This window comes from Lytechinus variegatus, chromosome 15, assembly GCF_018143015.1.
Source record: "Lytechinus variegatus isolate NC3 chromosome 15, Lvar_3.0, whole genome shotgun sequence".
Lineage (NCBI taxonomy): Eukaryota > Metazoa > Echinodermata > Echinoidea > Temnopleuroida > Toxopneustidae > Lytechinus > Lytechinus variegatus.
In genome coordinates, this window is record NC_054754.1 from 14,273,838 (window position 1) to 14,294,136 (window position 20,299).

The 20,299-nt window shown below is 35.2% G+C and overlaps 1 protein-coding gene and 1 long non-coding RNA gene across 2 annotated transcripts; one reads left to right on the top strand and one right to left on the bottom strand.

Moving 5' to 3' along the window:
* Nucleotides 1–2,754: 2,754 nt before the first annotated feature.
* LOC121428809 (1-acyl-sn-glycerol-3-phosphate acyltransferase alpha-like) lies at nt 2,755–11,301 on the top strand. Its single transcript, XM_041625653.1, has 6 exons — nt 2,755–3,490; nt 4,700–4,836; nt 7,431–7,606; nt 8,758–8,871; nt 9,543–9,615; nt 10,444–11,301. The coding sequence occupies exons 1-6, from the start codon at nt 3,294–3,296 to the stop codon at nt 10,566–10,568; spliced, it is 822 nt and encodes a 273-aa protein (XP_041481587.1). The 5' UTR covers nt 2,755–3,293; the 3' UTR covers nt 10,569–11,301.
* A 13-nt stretch (nt 11,302–11,314) lies between these two features.
* LOC121428811 lies at nt 11,315–15,783 on the bottom strand. The gene is made up of 3 exons (XR_005971838.1): nt 15,451–15,783; nt 14,673–14,676; nt 11,315–13,041 (listed from the first exon to the last, which is right to left on the bottom strand). It is a non-coding gene; the product is annotated as an uncharacterized LOC121428811 (long non-coding RNA).
* Nucleotides 15,784–20,299: the final 4,516 nt, after the last annotated feature.

Here is a 20,299-nt window from a genome sequence, read left to right on the forward strand (position 1 = left end):
AAAAGTTGATTTGAATAAAAAGAGAAAAATCAAACAAGCATAATATCGAAAGTTTTATCAAAATCGGATGTAAAATAAGAAAGTTATGACATCTAAAATGTTTTGCTCGATTTGATAAAAGATTTATACATATGTATGCACATCCTGGTTGGTATGCGAATGAGGAGACTGATGACATCATCCACTATTTCTTTTGTATTTTATTATATTAACTATGAAACATTCTTTCTCCTCATTGTCAATACTACATGGTTCAGTCAAGTTGGTCCTTATTGTCAAATAGTATGTTTAAAAACGAAATATTGTATTATTTAAAAAATCAAACAAAAGAAACAGTGAGTTAAGGACATCGACTGTCTCATTTGCATGTCACTGAATTGTGCATATCACTGTTTTGTGAAAAATAAGCGAAACTTTCTTATTTTACATCCGATTTTCATCAAATTTTAAGCGTTATGCTGGTTTGACTTTTCTCTATTTATTGAAATCAACATTTCTATGGGGGTGGACTTGACCTTTAAAAAAAATACGATTTCGTGTACACAAGGGAACACATGAAACGAAAGCGACAGTGAACTACAAGACTGTATAAACACCGGAAAGAAATCCGAAAGAGCATGTGCGCGTACTTGAAAGTGGGTGGATGCTGGACGAGGCTGGACGAGTGTGTGTGATGTCTTGTGAAAGATTTGGGCAAAGAACCCGGGGCCACTTCCATTGACGAGTGGATACCATGCACGACCACGGGGTCTTGAAAAGCACCCTAAACACGTATTTTCCATATTCTGAAAATGCACCCATTAACAAGTATTGGCGTGTGAAACCCTACCCTTAACAAGTATTGGAAACAAATTACTATTGGCAAGTATTCCCAGAACTGAGCCCCAAAACAAGTACAGCGATGTATTTTCCATAGGCCATATTCTAAAAATGCACCACTTAACAAGTATTGGAAACAAAACGATACTCTTAGCAAGTATTACCCCTAAATGAACCCCTAAACAAGTACAGAGATATTTTATTGTTATGTCACGCGTCTGTCGGTCGTCGGTTTTACCTTTAGACACCATTATTTTGGTTTAGTATACGGCCTCACCTTCCACACCTCGTGCAAATCGGACTCTAAACACGTAGTGTTGGGGCAAAAAGGACATCCTTTAGAAAACATTTGGATTTTGTTTCATCATCCCCGCATATTTGACCCTAAACACGTATATTTTTCCGAGCGAAATAGATACCCTTTTATCAATATATTTGTGTTTTTGACACCCTTATCACGTTACGTACGTAACGTGATAAATGAAAAATACATCCTTTTTACGTGTTTTTTTTTGGTCGCGCATGGTATCCACTCGTCAATGTAAGTTTTGATGTATAAAAATGTAGGAAAGGTGAGGGAGAGAGAATGAAAGAGAGCAAAACGGGATTACTCTACGAAAAGACTGAAGCATTTATTTTGACATGGACCTAAAACTCAGAGCAGTAGGTCCATGATTTCGGTCAATATTCAAAATGAGTTATCATTTGGAATGAAGTCTCTGAAAAATTTGTGGAATACTCAATACTGATTTCCCAATAAACTTTGTGACACCATCATGAAAAAGAAATTCCTTTATTCATTGAAAATTTCGTACATGATATATTAAACGAATGAAAATTACGAAAAAAATAAAATATCGATTTGGTAGAATTTGGCAATAGAAAGCAAATATTGGAATGAATGAAAGAAATCAATACTACCAGAGCCTCAGGCAACAGCTGCTCGGGTTTTAAAGGTAAAGTCCATCCCAGTAAAAAAATTGATTTGAATAAATAAAAAAAAATCAAACTAGCATAACACTGAAAATTTCATCAAAATCGGTTGTAAAATAAGAAAGTTATGGCATTTTAAAGTTTCGCTTATTTTTCACAAAACAGTGACATGCGCAACTCTGTGACATGCATATGAGTCAGTCGATAATGTCCATCACTCACTATTTCTTTTGTTTTCTATTGTTTGAATTATACATTATTTCATTTTTTGCAGATTTGACAAGGGCCAACTTGACTGAACCATATACTATTAAAATAATGTTAATTCCACATGTTCAGGGAGGAATTTATCTATAAATTTCAAAGAAGTAGTGAGTGGATGACGTCATCAGTCTCCTCGTTTGCCTACCGACCAGGGTGTGCATATAACTGTTTTGTGAAATTAAACGAAACGTAAAAATGTCATAACTTTCTTATTTCACATGCGATTTTGATGAAATATTCAGTGTTATGCTCGTTGGATTTTTCTCTATTTATTCAAATCAACTTCCTGTTCGAGTTGGACTTGTCCTTTAAATTAGCCCTATTAGGTCAATATACCTGGCAATTGAGCGCACTTCGCGCGCCACCTTAGTGACTCAAAATTGTTGCTGGTGCCCCCCTCCCATACCATGACCCACGGTACACCACTGACTGGACTCGCATGGGAGCGACGACAGGTGAAATTGCGGCAAGCACTGTTTTTATATTTTCCTGTTTGGTAAAATGAGTAGATATTGGTGGATTAGCAACGATGGGCTTACCGTTGGTGCAAATTATTCGCGTTTTAGGCCATCGTGATTTGGGGGGGGGGCTCTTTCCTTATTTCAGGCATTTATTTGCTCCGGGGACATTTGCTCCGCTGGGAAATCTGCACGTTAAACCAAACATAAAACCCAACCTACAAAATTAAATAAACCCCAATCCTCATAATGTATCTTTACATTTAATGTAAACATAAGGATTATTCTGAAACAAAAAACTCTACTACAATCCTGACTGTAACTAACCCTACGCCATCTGAGATAATATCACCGGAGCGATTGTCGCAGGAGCAAATGTCTTGTCACCGTTTAGGTTCCCCTCTTCCCGTTCAGCGTTTTCTTTGTCGAGGATGTCAATGGCACTGAACCCCAGGGCACGCAAATAATTATATTTGTGAATCATAACTGATTGTTCACTGACCCGCAACAATAAATAAATGGAATTGTAGTTCTGTAGTGAAATCGTTTCCGCGGCACCACGAGTGCAAAAAAGTGAATAGACAGTCGTACAGTGCCGATGACATTGTATACAGCAGTGTACTAATAGTTCTCCTGGCTGTATGCAATCTGCATCGTTCTCTCCACAGCTTCAGGTTCAAGCATGAGATCACGAGACAACCAAAATCGTTGAATTCACCGCGATGATGAACATTTTCAGAATTATTGCATCTTTTTTTTGCATGATAAAATTGTATCACAACTTTGATTCCGCCAATCACTGTCAGGATTACAACCGTCATGGTATTCTTCTGGTTGGAGTATGTTTTCACATGGTGGGCGGTGCTTCTTTGCTTGGGAGTCTGGTGTTATGTTAACCGACATCGGAGAGAGGTGTTTTATGTCAAATATTTCTTTTACGTCTTAAGCTATGGCGTTATATCTTCCATCACAATGCCAATGATGCTTCTAAATCCAGGAAACCCAAATAATATTAGGTAAGTGCTTGGTCTATATGCTAGGCAAATCCTGGGGGGTTGAGCGTTAAAGAAAAAAAAGGCAAATCATTTGCCACAGATTTTCAACATGTTGGGTGTCAATTGCGCATTTTTTTTATACTCAACAGTTCCTAGGGAGTGTTTCAGGAAAATTGTCACCACTGACTGAATTGATAGCTCTGACAGTTGCCATAGTAAAAGTCAGAAGCCAATGCTTCTCGACCAGCCAATCAAATGCAATGATTTCACTTGAACTTTCAGAGCTGTTTATCCCCCTGGGGAAGTGCCAGGGTAATTGAAACTAAGGAAAAACAATTCTTAGACTAATCCAAACTAGGATGGGGACTGACTACCCCCCCCCCCCGTCCATACAATATCCAAGAAGCCCCCTAGTTTAGGGTTCGTCGACCAAATTTAAACATTTACATAGAGCAAAAAGAATATTTTCCTGCATATGGTTAAGAACAGTGTTTAATGGGCAGGGTGACCCCCCCCCCAGATTTGTCATGTAGTAAAGAGGAGAAATATGAAGAAAATGAAGGGGAGAATAGAAAAAAAGATGTATTGGTTGTGTAACTCCATATTATTCCCGTAAATCAATTGAGAGAAGAAAAAAAGAAATGTCGATTTGAATACTACCCCCTCCCCCCGCAAAAAAAAATAATAAACGAGAGCCGCCACTCATGTGATTTATGACTTTTTATAATATAGGTTATTTATATCGCGCACATATCCACCTTGTTAGGTGCTCAAGGCGCCCCCCCCCCCCTTTATAGGGATCATTTCACAAGGGTTCCAGAAGAAATGACAAACGAAAAACAAAATAGTCTACGACTATGTTACACAAATGTGTTATTTTATCTTATGCATTAATGTTGAAATTGATGTATTAAGGTATAATCCTATACCTTTGTCCACAGCGAAAATTGTGGTGTTAGCCGCTGTACATAGAGGACCACACCAGTTATACCGGTGTTAAATTGGTGGTGTTAGTTTTACACCTACATGTATAGGTGTTATTACAACGCCTTTGGTTGTTACATTTACACTCTTCGGTGTTATGTTCAATCTTTAGGGTGTAATTTGAAGACCTCAGGGTGTGGTCCTCTATTAACACCAATTGGTTTCAGTTTTAACACCACAGTTTTTACAGTATATGTTAAAAGTAAACCTTTTAAATTAAACTCACTATTTCGGTTGTTAACGCAGAATCAGTGGATTCTTCTCGAGATGGTTGCAAGCACCATTTGCAGGGATTCGAACCACTGTCCTACAGGAAAGGAACTATCCAACTGACCAATCGTTTATTGTGGTATGCAACCATCAAAGCGTCTTCGATTCTCTTGGTAATTATACAAATAACGTAAACGTTTTCTGATCAAAGATCCTGCATTCAAATAAATGGAAATGATATATGCCTTCTTGTGCAATTATAAAAAAATAAAAAACAGCACATTAAGTTTCGGGGGTCCCGGTGGCGGAGCAGGTGGATATGCGGTGAACATGTTGAAATGTGATGCTTAAGTCATGACTTTAGTTCATTTCAAGCATTTGTTTCAAGCACTTCTTAAACAAAATCATGTTCAATTAATGTAAAAAAACAAACTTTTGGAATTATTTTATGCCCCTTTACAATTATTAATGATCTGCCTAAATGTTTATTTAGCCAATGTTTATTTTCAACAACCTTTTTTCTCAATTTCTTCTAATTTCAATATAGATTGGGTCTAATTTCACAAATGCAATATACTAGGGTGATCCAATGTAGCGTTTATTTTTACACCAATTAATGTGCAGCAGGTCAAATTTGAGAAAAATGCATTTCAAAATTCAAATTTACATCGACGTCAATATATTATTTAGATATAAATTAGTCATTTTAAGCAAAAACAAAGGTATCTAAGAATAAATTCCGCCTTCATTATTTGAAGAATTATAATAACCTATAACATGTAAAAAAAAACTTTTTTGACCATTTTTACCATGGTCGCGAAATTGGACCACCTTATGACATGCGACCTTATATCTACATCTACTAACTGAATGCAGACTTATGATCTTTTAATTATCTTCAAATTACAAAATCGTATGTTGACCCCCTATGACCTTTGCATTAAACCTGAAATTAGTTTTATGCAATATGGAATAGCATTTTCAAAATTATATTTAGAATCTCGAGACAAAAATAAAGGCACTCATAGGTCGCCTTATTTACTCCCCTGTCAAACTAAACTGATACCATCCCTGCACGGACGCAAGCCTTGACTAGAATTCATTGGAAATAATACAGTGTGTCCTAGAAAAAAAAGGAAATCGTGATTCAGTGTATTTTTTTCCTATCATGATCATAAATTTGCTTCAAAAAGTATAGATGGTTGGAAAGATATGCTTCTCTTCTTTCATCTGAGACCCATCTCAATATTTATAATGCACGCATGACCAAGTTAGAACAATTGAAAGTAGTGCTACCAAATAATCATTTGCACGAGTAAATTGCGATTTTGAGTGGGGTTTTTCTGACTTTACTGCCATCTATTCGAAAACAAATATCATAACTTGAATATCCATCTTTTCATCTTCCATATGAGACCTTGTGCGTAAAATATGAATGACGCATGGTCGGGAAAAAGCTGCATGAAAACATGCTAGATTTCTAGCTATTCGACGGATCGTTGAAAACAAGCATTTTGGTTTCCCAAACAAAGCATTAGACAATCGGCTAACAGGAATAATGTTCGGGCTGGGGAAGGAAAGCCTTTATCGATGCGGGCTGGGGTCTATGGCTATTGGAATTCAATTTTACAAAGGTAATGATTTCGTCACTTTTTCTCTCAAACTTCTGTCGGTCGTTTCATTCGTCGCCACATTTCACAGGGGCGGTGGAACATGTTTGAAGGATCAGGGTGAAGCAGAAATAGGGTACATCACCTTTTACAAGTTTAGAGGAGAAACCCGTGTTTGACTCGAAATGTGGTCACCCACATCCTTCATTCCGTTGCCCCTGCCTCGTCTAATAATTTCAATCATTTTTTTTTACCTCGTACAACTCTTACAGCAAAGAATTCAAACATGATGTCAATCTAACCTCAAAACCGCGCATTCACCGGTAGCCATTTTGTCTGTCACTTTGTTGGGTATGCCGGTTTTCCAATGATCTATTATGTTTTCATGCAACTTTTTCTCGACCATGCGTCAATCATATTCTACGCAAAAAGGTCTCATATATGAAAGATGACAAAATGGATATTCAAATTAACAACTTTGATTTCCAAATAGATAACAGTAAAAGCAAGAGGGAAAAATACTCAAAATTGTAATTATCTCGAGCAAATTGAAATTTACTAGCACCTCTTTCTATTTTTCTGGCTCTGTCATGCGTGCATTGGGAATATTGTGATTGGCTTCAAATGAACAGATGAAAGATGGGAAACATATCTGCTCATTGATGTACATCTCATGAAGCAAAATAATGATTATGAGGGCAAAATTATACTGAATTCCGGTTCCCTTTTTTTCTGCATAGCAAAAACTGTGGAGTTAACCGGTGTACATAGACCACACCAGTTATTTTACACCGGTGTTAAATTGGTGGTGTTAGTTTTACACCTATAGGTGTTATTACAACACCTATGGCTTTACATTTTACACTCTTTGGTGTTATGTTCAATCTCTAGGGTGTTATTTTAACACCTCAGGGTGTCCTTTATTAACACCAATTGGTGTCAGTTTTAACACCACAGTTTTTACAGTGTGGGACGCAGTTAGTAAACATGATCACCATGGCATGGCTAATGTTGAAAGAAAGCAGTATACATGTACACTTAAGTCATATCTCCCTGATATGGCCAATGTTATATATTTGTGTAAATTTCTTCTTTATGCACCTGATTAGGACAATCCCAATATTTTCTTCACAAACTATGAATTTTTATCTTCTTAGCCATGATGGAAGCCTTTCCCGACAATTGCGCTGTGATACTCAAGAAGAATCACGTGCTGCACTGGAGCCCATTCGGCTTGGCAGCATTTCTCACTGGCGCCATTTTTGTCGACAAGGGCAACAAGAACAGAATGGAGGCCCTGCAAAAAGTGGTTGATACCATTCACAAGAAGAAGGTGATTACATGACATTCGTACTGGTTGTCTTGATGTTTGGCGCTATATTGTTGTTGCCGTTGTTGGTGGATTGGTGGTGTTTTTTTTTTTTTTGCTTTTGGCGTTGTGTTGTTCTTGGTGGTGGTTTGGGTGATGCTTTTCTTGGTGTTTGCAATGGTGTTAGCGGTTTAGGCCGGGGGGGGGGGCACTTCCATTGACAGTGGATACCATGCGCAACCATGGAATCTCGAAAAGCACCCTGAACAAGTATTTTCCATATTCTGAAAATACACCCCTTAACAAGTATTGGCGTGTGAAACCCTACCCTCAACAAGTATTGGAAATAAAATTATACCCTTGGCAATTATTCCCTGAATTGAACCCCTAAACCCCGATATAATTAATTGTTATATGTCACGGACGTCGGTTTTACCTTTACCTACATGTACATGGTCATTGGGTTTAGTACGGCCCTACTTATAGGGCCCGTTGCATTAAACTTTTGCCATTATAATATAAAACTCTTTTATATACCCTCGAAAATTTTACTCTATTTTGAAAAAGATATCATTTTTTACGTGTTTGTTTGGTCGCGCATGGTATCCACTCGTCAATTAAAATGTTGTTCGTTATGGAGTGTCATTGTTGTTGATGGTGTTAGTGTTGATGTTATGTTGGTTTGGTGTTGATTATTGTTGCTGATGTAAGTGGTGTTAGTGGTAAATACGGTGATGGTTTAACCCAAAAGGACTAGGGGGATGATGCCCCCCCCCCCCCCCCCCGCCCTCAATACATCTTCGCATCCTGGCCGCCGTTTGCACGATTGCGCCGAAATTAATTACCACATAAACTACAAGCCAGTATATTAAAAATTCTGAAAAATAATCATTTTTATGTACGGTATTGATAAAATATGCAAATTTATTCGTAAAAAACATTATTTGCATATTTAACACCCAATTTCACATCAAATTTTCTTCTTTTTTTTTCTCCAGATGTCATCTTTGTAATCTACTCGTAGTAAAAAGGTTTCCACAAAACATCCTCAATACATCTCAAATAGCCCAGTCCCTTTTTAACACGATGTACATGTAGGAATTCCAGTACAAAAGAATGATGACGACGATATAATGCTAAATGAAATCACAAATCAATCTCATTTTCTCACCCAGTGTCGTGTTTGGTTCTTCCCTGAAGGCACCAGAAAGATATCAGGCAAGGTATCAACAGAAGAACCCATGCTGCCATTCAAAAAGGGGGCGTTCAACATTGCTATACTTGCACAGGTAAAAACATGCAGTAGAACACACAGCAAGATAAGTCATACAGCTCTGTACGGCTCGTGAACGAGCTCGACAACAAGAATCGTATATTATTTAGATCCAGTACAAACCATGGAGCTACATGTACTACCATGACAAGACGAGTCAATGCATACAGCCATGAGATGAACATGAATGCCCATTTTTCTCTAAAACTTTAATCTGCAAAACTAAGTTTGGATTTCCTTTTTGACCTTATTAATGTCTTTGTACAATAAAATACATTCTTGAATGAAAAGGGGGAAACGGGGGAAACAAAAAATGTTGATTTATCATCTTGAGTACTTTTTTAGCATGTTAGTCGGAAGACCCGGGTCGGAAGAACACATATTTCTCATATCCAACATCATCTTTTTGAAAAATTTTGTTCATATGCAAATATAGTTTTGTTGGAAGGTGGAATAAAATCAGGTCATTCTATGTTTTCAAACAGTTTTCACGTGCAGATATTTCTGCTATTTTTACCAAGTATGTACATGTAGAATGCAAAGACTAACATATCCATGCATCATTTTCTCATCCATTCACTCTGATCTATAGTAACTACAACATAAATCAAACAATAATCTGTTTGATTATCGTTATATACATATATTTGTTTAATCTTTCCCACGTTTCTTCATTACTTTCTCTAGATTCCAGTAGTGCCTGTTGTATTTTCATCTCAAGAAAAATTCTTTAGCTACAGAGATAAAATATCAAAACCAGGTACTGTTTTTATCAACATATTGAATATTGAAAATGGTGGGGGCAGGGAATGTTTTGTTTGACCCCTCTTGATTTTTCTTTTTTAGGCAAGATTATTTATTAACTTCCTAACCAGTGGCAAGATATCAATGGGGCTAGTTCAGGTGCAGATTGACAAAGAAAAACACATCAAAGGGCATAACTGCCTCCTCTTTCCCATTGGGAGCATGTAAAAACAAGTAAAAATTGAAAATCTTAGACCACAATATAAAGAGGATTTTGAGAAAACAAAAGTACAGGGGGGGGGGCAGAAGCTGGAACGCACTATCTAATTACTTAAAAGTAACTAGTTTCAACATATTTAGATTGGACGCCAGAGTGATGTAAACATGTTTATTCTGTTTGTTTGTTTGTTTTTCTTTGTAATATTGATATTTTAATTGCATATTTATTTCGTATTATGTATCTTAATTGTATTATACATGTAATGTGATTTTAATATGTATGCACGGACGTTCAGAAGAACAGCCATTGGCTGAAGTTCGTTTACTGTGTTGAAATAAAATAAAATGAAACGAAAAGCTTGATCCATGCGCAGGGGGAAAGGGTTTTAATTGTCAGACAAAATACATTAATAGGGATTCATCTGAAAAAAAGTATTACATTCAATTCTATACTATTGAAAAAAAAATTCATTCAGATGTATGCATTGCATATCTACAGGGTCGTCAGAGGAAGAAGATATGTTACATGTAAGCTGATGAATGAAGTTACCGGGGAATTTTTTTTCTATGAATATCAGCGTGAACATTAATCTTGATCCATAATTTTGTTGTCATTTCTTTTCAGGGAGGATCACAGTCAGCATCTTACCCCCGATCCCAACCAACAATCTCACTTGGGAAGACGTTCCTCAACTCACTGACAAAGTTAGGGCAACTATGATTGAAGAATTCAAAAGAATTTCAGAATGAAATATCCATACCTCTTCCAACAGAAAGTCTCAGGGAAATATATGCCAATGTATCCAACTGTCCACAGGCGCTTTCGTGTTATTTTATGATTTAAAATTGAAATCATATCCAAAAGTATGAATTGAAAATGTTTGCGTATTCTTATTCATTCTGTTATATGGTATTGGTGTCAATAGAACCGCGGAAGTTCAAATAAATGGAGGATTTACACTATAAGAAAAATGCTGCAAACATTTTAGGTCACATATTACATAAATGATGCTGAGATAATATAAAAGCATGGAGATTTACATACAATATTATTTGCATGTAGTGTATGTACCATAAGTGTCAAATCTGCCAAACTTGGCCCATTGAGATACATTGTAATACGCAAAGAGATGTGTATAAATACTTACAGGTACGTGTATTGACAAAAAAAATAGTTGTTTCCACACAATGATTAAGCACTTGAAATAAGTTTAAAATTGTGTAGAGTTCACACTCTGATGCTTGTTATTGTACAGGCATGTGAAATTATGTAAATATTATTATCCTATCACAATCAGGGGCTGCCGAACGGGGGTGGGGGCTTCACTTTTACAACTGTTCTGCACCCCCCGACAATGAAAAAAAATCCTTTTCCAATAATTTTTCTTTTATTAGTGCAGACAACGTAACTTAGATTGATCACTATGGGTTTATTCCTCGTTCTGATTTATTTCTTTTCTGCATTAAACTAGCAAGAGTCTGGGTTACACTTACAGTGAAATGAATTAATTACTTACCGGTATGTGAAACTGCTTTATTAAGTTGTGATTGAAATTTCATCATATTCCCAATGCAGAATTAACAATTTTAAGTTGATTTTTATTGAATTAAATACGAACTAACATCACTATCACTTAAAGAAACGTTGAAAATATATGTTCCACTTTTGTCATTTATTCTCTATCCATGACTTTGATGTTTGATGACCAGTTCAATTCTCATTTCAAATATACATGTATGTTAAATTTACCATCTCCGAGCATTGACCCTCTACTAGCATTCAAGAAAGGTTGTTCATTTGTCAGATCTTCAAAAGTACAATGGAATTCTGATCACAGAATAAAGCCAGGCTAGGTGAACTGATCATCATGTAGACCTAGACCAAGTGAGTGTTTGAATCGTGCAAGGGCAAGGTTCAGCAAACATGGCAGGAAATAAATCAATTACACTGAAAATCGAAAACTCAGATAAGTAAACATAGGTACATGAGATGTATTTATTTGATCTCAGCGCAGACTTGACGGAATGCCAGGATTATTTGCTTACTTCAGAGCAGTTATTGATTTTCAACCAGAATCACTGGACCTGTTTAGTATACATGAAAAATACCTGGTTGGTCTATTTACTACAATCACTTTTAATGCATTTTGTGATCTTAACCATAAGTCGGAGTCACCCGCAAATGTACCTGCCGATACATTATTCGTGAGGAAATCCTCCAATAAATATGAGCTACAAATAATTTGAACCACTTCTGAGTTTTTCTACTTGCATCTGTTTACATAATTATGTATGTACTCAACATATTTTGACCCTATGGATACACCCCGTCTCCTTTTAGAAATATGCATGAGCCTTTAGTATCCAGTGGCAGTGTTCTGAACATCGACTTTTAATGATCAGAGATATGAAAAAATTGGTATTCCGGTGGATGTCATAACTGTGGTCATAAAAAAATGTCATCAATTCGTCTCTTCTCTGCAGAGTGCCCCCAAAATTAGCAAATTCATTCATGCATATAATTCCATTACAAGCAATATACATGTATATGATAAAATTTATGACAGGGTTAAGCAGTCATAAATGTTGCCAGGATTTCTTTCAGTACCATAATATCCCAATACCATGTTGACTGCATGTCAAGCACACAATGATATTGTTCAGATAAGTTTCACTCAACAGGACATGACTCGTAAAATATGCTACAAGTTGTTAGGCCCTACATATCAATCCCTCTATTTTCTCCATCCCCCCCCCCCTTCTCTCTCTCTCTCTGTTCTTCCATTGTTATCACATGATGGTTCACACCTCCAATCTTTTGTCTAAATACTAGTAGAACATTTGGCATCACTGACAAGGAAAGCATCTTATTTTTGTCTTAATTAATATACTACCATATAAGCTGTCACATGGCCTTAACTGTCAAGTATGAGCCCAGTAAACACTGTTGATCGAAAACTTATTTAAAAGGAATAAATGAATGAATAATAAATAAATCACAGTAGCTGTCATTGGATTTGAAAACCATTCTTGTTACACCTGTTTAATCTGAATGACCTACATGTATGCACATGAATAGAATGAAACTCTGAACTGGCTTTACAGCAATAACTATACAGGTATACATTAGGAAAATAAAGATAAAGCCTACCGTTAGTGGTCTGTTGATTCTTCCAGGTGGAGGCATGATGTAGAAGATCTTAAAATACAATCAGGATTCAACCTACATAGAAGTGAAAAGAAAGAAAAAATGGCACAATCTTTCATTTTCCAAAAAAATTCTTGATTAATTCAGTGACAAAATTTAATTTATGTACTCTTGAAGTTTCCAGTTTCAGATTTACTGTGTCGTTACCTTACTTCATAAAACCCCATACTTTTCTCGGATGTTCCTCATCTGATTTTTTTTTAAATTAACTTTCACTATTCTATTTTTTCAAGTTTTTCTTTTCACACAACAAAGATTCAATTCCTCTTTAACATCTGTGTTCTAATTTTGTCTACAAAATCCTTTATTTTAAAGTTGTTCATGTGCACTTTTTTAACAGGTGGAATGATTTTATGGTTTGACATGCAATATCTGAACACTGAGAAAGCTGCAGGAATCAGTCATGGGTATCAACATGAATTCCATCATATATCAAACTTTCTCAGTTATAAAGGTGTTGCCCCAAAATCTAAAGCTAAAACTCTCTAACATTTTTTTCAATCATGTAACTTTCTGTCCATTAAAATTAATCACATCAATCTTTTGATAGTATTTCATCATGAGCAATCAGTTGTATTTTAAAGGTGAATACCACCCTGGAAATAAAAGCTCAATTTGAATAAGAGAAAATCAAACACACTTAAAGGGGAAGTTCGCCCTGAAGAAAACTTTGTTGAAAATATAGCAGAAAGAATAATAAAAAATACTAATGAAGGTTTGAGGAAAACCTGGTAAAGATTAAGAAAGTATGGGTAATTAGAATTTTAAGTTTTTGATTTGTGACGTCATAAATGTACTGCTGCCCCATACATGTATATTATGTAATATAAAATGCAAGAATTTCATTTTTTATAATGGTTCCTGGTGACTTATTTTTTTTCTTTTTGTGATCGGGTGTGAAAGGAGATGTCTATTGATAAACAAAAGGTACAGTAAAACCATTTTCAATTTTCTGGGAAAATGATATTCCATTGATTTTTTACCATTCACTGTGTAGAAATGCTGCTAGCATATGACGTCACAAATCAAATAATTAAGATTTGAATAACTTTTTAATTCTTTGATGGATTTTTTTCTCAGTTTTGGCAATGATCTTTTATTATTTTTTCTGCTAATTTTATGATTAATTTTTTGTCAGGGTGAAATTCCCATTAATGCTGAAAATTTCATCATTTTAATTGAATGTAAAATAATCAAATTTCTTCTTCTTCTGGAAACAGTACAGTCCATCGTCTGGTGTATTGTACTGGTGCCAGTTTGAAGGCCAGTTTCAAATATTGCTTATTTTTAATAAATGCACAACCCAGTGATATGCTAATAGGACTTAAGAGTCAATGATGCCACTCTCTCAATATTCCTTTTGTTATCTCACAAATTATACAATATTTCAATTTCACTTATTGCAGATTGGATATAATTAAAGAAAACTATTCATGGAATCTCAATGGTTTAGAACAATGGCAATTTCACAGTATCATGACAAAGAGGTTAAACTTAATTTCAAATTGTAATGAGCAAAAATTGAAATATATATTTTATATTTCATGAAATAAAATACAAAAAGAAACAATTGGTCACGAGATATTACCACATTGCCATACTGTACATACCAGGATGCAGGATAAACAAAATCTTGAAATGTTGACTTTCCTACCCGTCTTTACATTTATTTTATAATATATGATTTTCATGAAATTTTCAGTGTGAACTGGTAAGATTAATGCCAGCTGTGCCATGTGGTAACAATCTCAAAATGAGTTTGAACAAAACCCAATAACTCCTGCTTTTTCTTCTTCACTCTTTCCCCATTCTCCGACTCTCTCCTCTTCATTCATTCCCTTCTTCTGCTTCTCCCTCTTTCTCTTAGCTTGTTCTCATCTCATCCTCCTCCTTTAATCTTCTTCTATTCTACAACTTACACAGTTTTCTCCTGCAGTTAGATCCCCTCTTCCTGTACAACTTTTTCTTCAGCTTCATGCAAATGAATCAATGATGATATTTGCAAACCAAGCAAAGCCAGGCAAAACAATCTTGCAAATACTAAATAGCAAGTTGCAATTTTGTCTGCACAAATGATGAAATGCAGCAAAAAAATGAAACACTAGATGAATTGAATTCTATCCCAGCTTTTTTCAAACTTTATTTTCACCTTTAAAGTGCTCAAAGAAGAAGGAAATAATTGGCCATTGAATCTGAGGTGCAAATATCAAATTGACGTTGACATGCAATGATGCATGCATGCATGCACGAGCACACACGTGTTGCAGTCGAACAACAGTGAAACTAACACAAATATAATGGAGTGGGGCTGACAAAAAAAATTCAGGGGAGAAATACATGTAGCTTAAAGAAACCGACAATACACACGATATACAATTACATAGATTCTAACGGAATCCAAACTTACGATATCTAAATGATTACCTTGATATTTTAGAAGTTGAATATATCACATTAGCGATTTTCCGGTCTCGCAGAATTTTATTTATAAAATATTCTAAATTCGAACCAAGAAAGTGCACTACAGGCATACCATAATCATTTAACTATGAAAAGCCATAGATAGTAGAAAATGCTATTATTTTTTGTGAGAGAGAGGATGGGTAATTTTATCTGGTCTATGATGTATATTATGTATCTTCTCTTTTTTTCACTGGTGATCGTCGTAAATAAATCATTGTATATATCACTTAGTCATAAAATGTGTACTATGTCATTCTTGACAAATTGAAATCAGATGAAATAAAACAAATTATAATAATACATAGGCGGATCCAGCGGGGGGGGGGCCGAGGGGCCCGGACCCGCCCTATTGGCGGAGCAAAAAAAAGAAGAAAAAAAGGAAAAAGAAAGGAAAAAAGAAAAGGAAGGGAAAAGAGAGGAGAAAAGAAGAAAGGCAAACGTAAGAGGAGGAACATGATTGAATAAAATAACATGAGGGGAAGACTTTGAAAATAATTTTTTGAAAAAATCTATTTGTTAGGATATAAAATTTTGAACTTTCATTATTTTGTTTGATTTACAAATTGATTTTAAAAAAGTGCTCTGTAAAAATGTCTGTGTTATGGTCTGAATATTATCATTTTCAGCTCGCGCTCGCAAAATTTGATTTGTCAGGTACCTATTATTTTCCTGTATTCCATAAAGTTCTCAAAAAGTTCCCTATTCAGGTCAGATTGTCAAAACGTATCAGCTAGCGCTGCACGCTAGCATTTTGAATAGTGAGTTATGTATATCCCAATATTAATTCTAAATCAAACTACTTTGATGACAGTTTATCAAAAATTTCGGCTCGCGATTTCTGCTCTAATTGATAGATATCATGCATCTTATTCATAATTACAAAAGTGCTTTAAATGACATTGTCCAGTTTTCAGGCCATAATATTAACAGATTTCGCGCTCTCATGCTTAGGAAGAGAAATAGGAAGATAGTCATCATTTTCATATGATGACATAATGCCCTTATAGAATGTCCCGGTCCTATGTAAAAACTCAAGGTAATAATAATAAAATACATCAGCTCCGTGTTTGCAATACAGAGCTTAAATTGACCCTTTGTTAGATCGGAATATCATATATTTTTAGCTCGCGCTTTGCGCTCGCTTTATTGATTTTCATGATAAGAAAGGTACTTAGAAAACCCAAATTCTAGGTCGAAATCTAAAACACACGTTAATTCAGATACGCAGATTGTTCTCTATTTAAATCATTATCCAGTTTCAGATCACAAAATAAAAAAGTGTCTGCTCGCGGATAAATAACTTATCCTTTTCATGATAAAACATGAATAGAGTGTCCAGAATTTTTCCGCTCGCGCTTCGCGCTCGCATCAATAAAGTTTAGTTTATATACTTAGAGTCCTTCCAAGATTACCAAAAGTGCTTAGCATTTCCATTAGGCCTATTCAGGTAAAAAAAGGTCGAAATTTTTCAGCTCGCGCTTCGCGCTCGCAATATTTGAATGTTGAAATATATGTAACATCTTCATGGCTAAATGCATGCAAGCAGTCCGTACGTAACAGGTAAAATTTAAGAGCAGTTCAAAACGTATACAAAAATTTTCTGCTCGCGCTCTGCGCTCGCATTATTAATGTAAGGAAGATTCCCACTTACTCATGATTTACAAACACTAATTGAATAGAGTGTCTTGTTCAGTAGGTCTAAATCTGGAATTTTTTTGCTCACGCTTCGTGCTCGCATGTTTGATTATATACCTATTCTGTTAAGTTACAAAACGTGCTAAGAATTTCAATTCCTTAGGTAAAAATGTCAAAAAATTTCGGCTCGCGCTCGCATTATTTGATTTTTAAAAATGTGTAACGTCTTCATGGCTAATTGCAAGCAAGTATTTAACAGTACCTTTTCCATCACTTCATTTCTGCTCACTCTTTACGTTCGTAGTAATTATTAACTTGCATACACATTTTTTTCAGGAAAACAAACATTTCCCAGAATGTTCAAAATTTTAGGAAAAAGTACATAAGATTTCCAAAAAATTTAGCTCGCGCTTCGCGCTCGCATTATATAAATAAGGGTTATGGTATTATACATTTATGTGTCATAAGAATAAAGCTAAAAAGTGACCATTAGGACTACCCCTTCAAACTAAAACAAAAATCCCGGCAAAAATCATATTCGAGCGGCCGATCGGGGAAAATATGGCTGAAAAAAATTCTGGCCCCCCCCCCCATTGGCGAAGGCTGGATCCGCCCCTGATAATAAATATCACGAGAAACAGATAAATCCAAAATCCCGGGAATACTTGGCTAGAGATAAATATAAAGATAGAAAAGAAAAGTTCTAAATTTAAAAAAAAGAGGGAGAGAAAGAAACTTTCAAAATAGTGTGGTAATGAAAGAAAAGAAAATTTCTTAATAAAAAAGAAAGAAATGTTCAATTCAAATTAGTTTGATCTTATTCATTCATGAATTTTAGTTCGTGACATAGTAGATGGGAAATTCCTTTAGGGAAGGATATGTATAGATATAGCAGTTTCATGTTAAGGGTCACATGAGAAAAATATTACCCAAAACCTCCTCCCTCTCTTATTACCACCATCGTTATAATAATTCGTTTTCTTGTTTGGACTGTTTTTTTTTTTCTTTATTATGTTCATTTTGTCTTTAAGAAAAGCATAGCACTTCATCGAAGGAAGAGGAGAGAAGAGGGAAGACGAATAAGGAATATGAAGGAGGATTAGTAGAAAAACAGGAGGAAGCGGAAAACCAGGGAAGCAAAGATGAAGAAGAAAGGAGAAGAATAAGGAGAAAAAGGAGGAAGAGAAGACCAAGAAGTAGAAGGAGGAAGAGGAGGATAAGAAGGAGGAGAATAACGAGAAGAAGAAAGGAGGAGAAGAAGAAGAAAGGAGAAGAAGAAGAAAGGAGAAGGAGAAAAAGGAGGAAGAGAAGAAGAAAGGAGGAAGAGGATAAGAAGGGGGAGAATAAGGAGAAGAAGAAAAAGAAGGGGAGGAAGGAGGAGAAAAAGATGAGGGGGGAGAAGGGAGAGATGAAGAAGAAAGGAGAAGAAAAGAAGAAAAGAAACACACACACACACACACACTCAAATTCATGACACCTCAACCAGTATTATTCTGTAATATCCAACGGAAAGAAATTTATGACTGATTACATGGGTTTGTATGCAGTAAATTCAATCAATTTCTTTTGTAGATTACAAAATTCAATTAAATAAAAAAATCATTTGCAAAGAAATATATTTGAAATATTATTCATTGCTTAAGTGGATGGAAACCTGCAGCTTGGGACAATCTTTTTGTGATGTTCATGTGTGCCTCTTCACAAGCTATAACTGCTACGTAAGGCAAAACAAAAAATCTGAATGGAGAGACAAAGATGGAAATTAAGGCATATAAAATGGGACCAAAATGTTTTACAGCAGTAGATTTCAACAATTTGCGCAGAAAAAAAAAACCTTCAACGTTATCTCATAGTGCAAACTGATTTCAGAATTTGCATTTCTCCATACACACTAACAAATGAAAAATGTCACATGGTTGTGTTCATAAAAATTTATTTACAATTAATTTACAATACTTACAGAAGTTACACTTTTTACAAAATATAATTACATAGTATGCTGACATGGTTACCAGAACTGAGTATAAAAGATTGTTCAAATTTCTGTTCTCATACTCAACGGTTTAACAAAATATGAAAACAAAAAATCACAAAATTTGGCTGAATCATTCACATTGCAATGGTATAGGAAAACCTCTGCTCCGTACATTCTTCGGTATAATTGAAGCATTAGCAATGTAAGGAATTTGAGGAAAAACTATAACTTTTGTTATCGTTCATTGAACTTCAATAATGATATGCAGTGGCAATTTTTGAGAAATAATTCTTCTAGAAGCATGCCCTTCATCTATTTTTATCAGTACATCATTTCTGATATAGGTCATAACACTTGTTTTCAGTTCTTCGCATTTTATCATTCCCGTTTCATAAAGTGTTACAACTGTTGTAACATTGTCATCATGGCAACAGGGCTCAGCAGCCAATCATAATCAAGGTTGCAATGGTAGTTACAATAACGGCACAGCAACCATAGCTGTAAATCTGTATGATACATGTACATGAACAAAGTTCCTGCTTTAAGATTAATTTGATAAGCCTAAGAAGAATCCTTCTTACCCCCTACTACGATTAAGGAATTGCCAGAATTACACACACAGAAATACATTGGGCCTTTAATCATTTTATAAACGGTCTTTAAAGGACAAGTCCACCCCAACAAAAACTTGATTTGAATAAAAAGAGAAAAATTCAACAAGCATAAAACTGAAAATTTCATCAAAATCGGATGTAAAATAAGAAAGTTATGGCATTTTAAAGTTTCGCTTATTTTCAACAAAATAGTTATATGAACGAGCCAGTTACATCCAAATGAGAGAGTTGATGACATCACTCACTCACTATTTCTTTTGTATTTTATTATATGAAATATGAAATATTGTTATTTTCTCGTCATTGTCATGTGAAATGAAGTTTCATTCCTCCCTGAGCACGTGGAATTCCATTATTTTAACATTTTGTGCTTCAGGCAAGGAGGTCCTAATCGTCAAATTCGTAAAAATTGAAATATTGTATAATTCAAACAATAAAAAACAAAAGAAATAGTGAGTGAGTGACATCATCGACTCTCTTAATTGGATGTAACTGGCTCGTTCATATAAATATTTTGTTGAAAATAAGCGAAACTTTGAAATGTCATAACTTTCTTAATTTACATCCGATTTTGATGAAATTTTCA

Bases quoted from the DNA above. Each gene is read 5' to 3' on its own strand.
- LOC121428809 (XM_041625653.1), top strand. From the start codon at position 3,294: ATGGTATTCTTCTGGTTGGAGTATGTTTTCACATGGTGGGCGGTGCTT. The intron at 4,837-7,430 runs GTAATTATACAA...TTATCTTCTTAG, and splicing joins AAGCGTCTTCGATTCTCTTG to CCATGATGGAAGCCTTTCCC. The intron at 7,607-8,757 runs GTGATTACATGA...TTTCTCACCCAG, and splicing joins ATACCATTCACAAGAAGAAG to TGTCGTGTTTGGTTCTTCCC.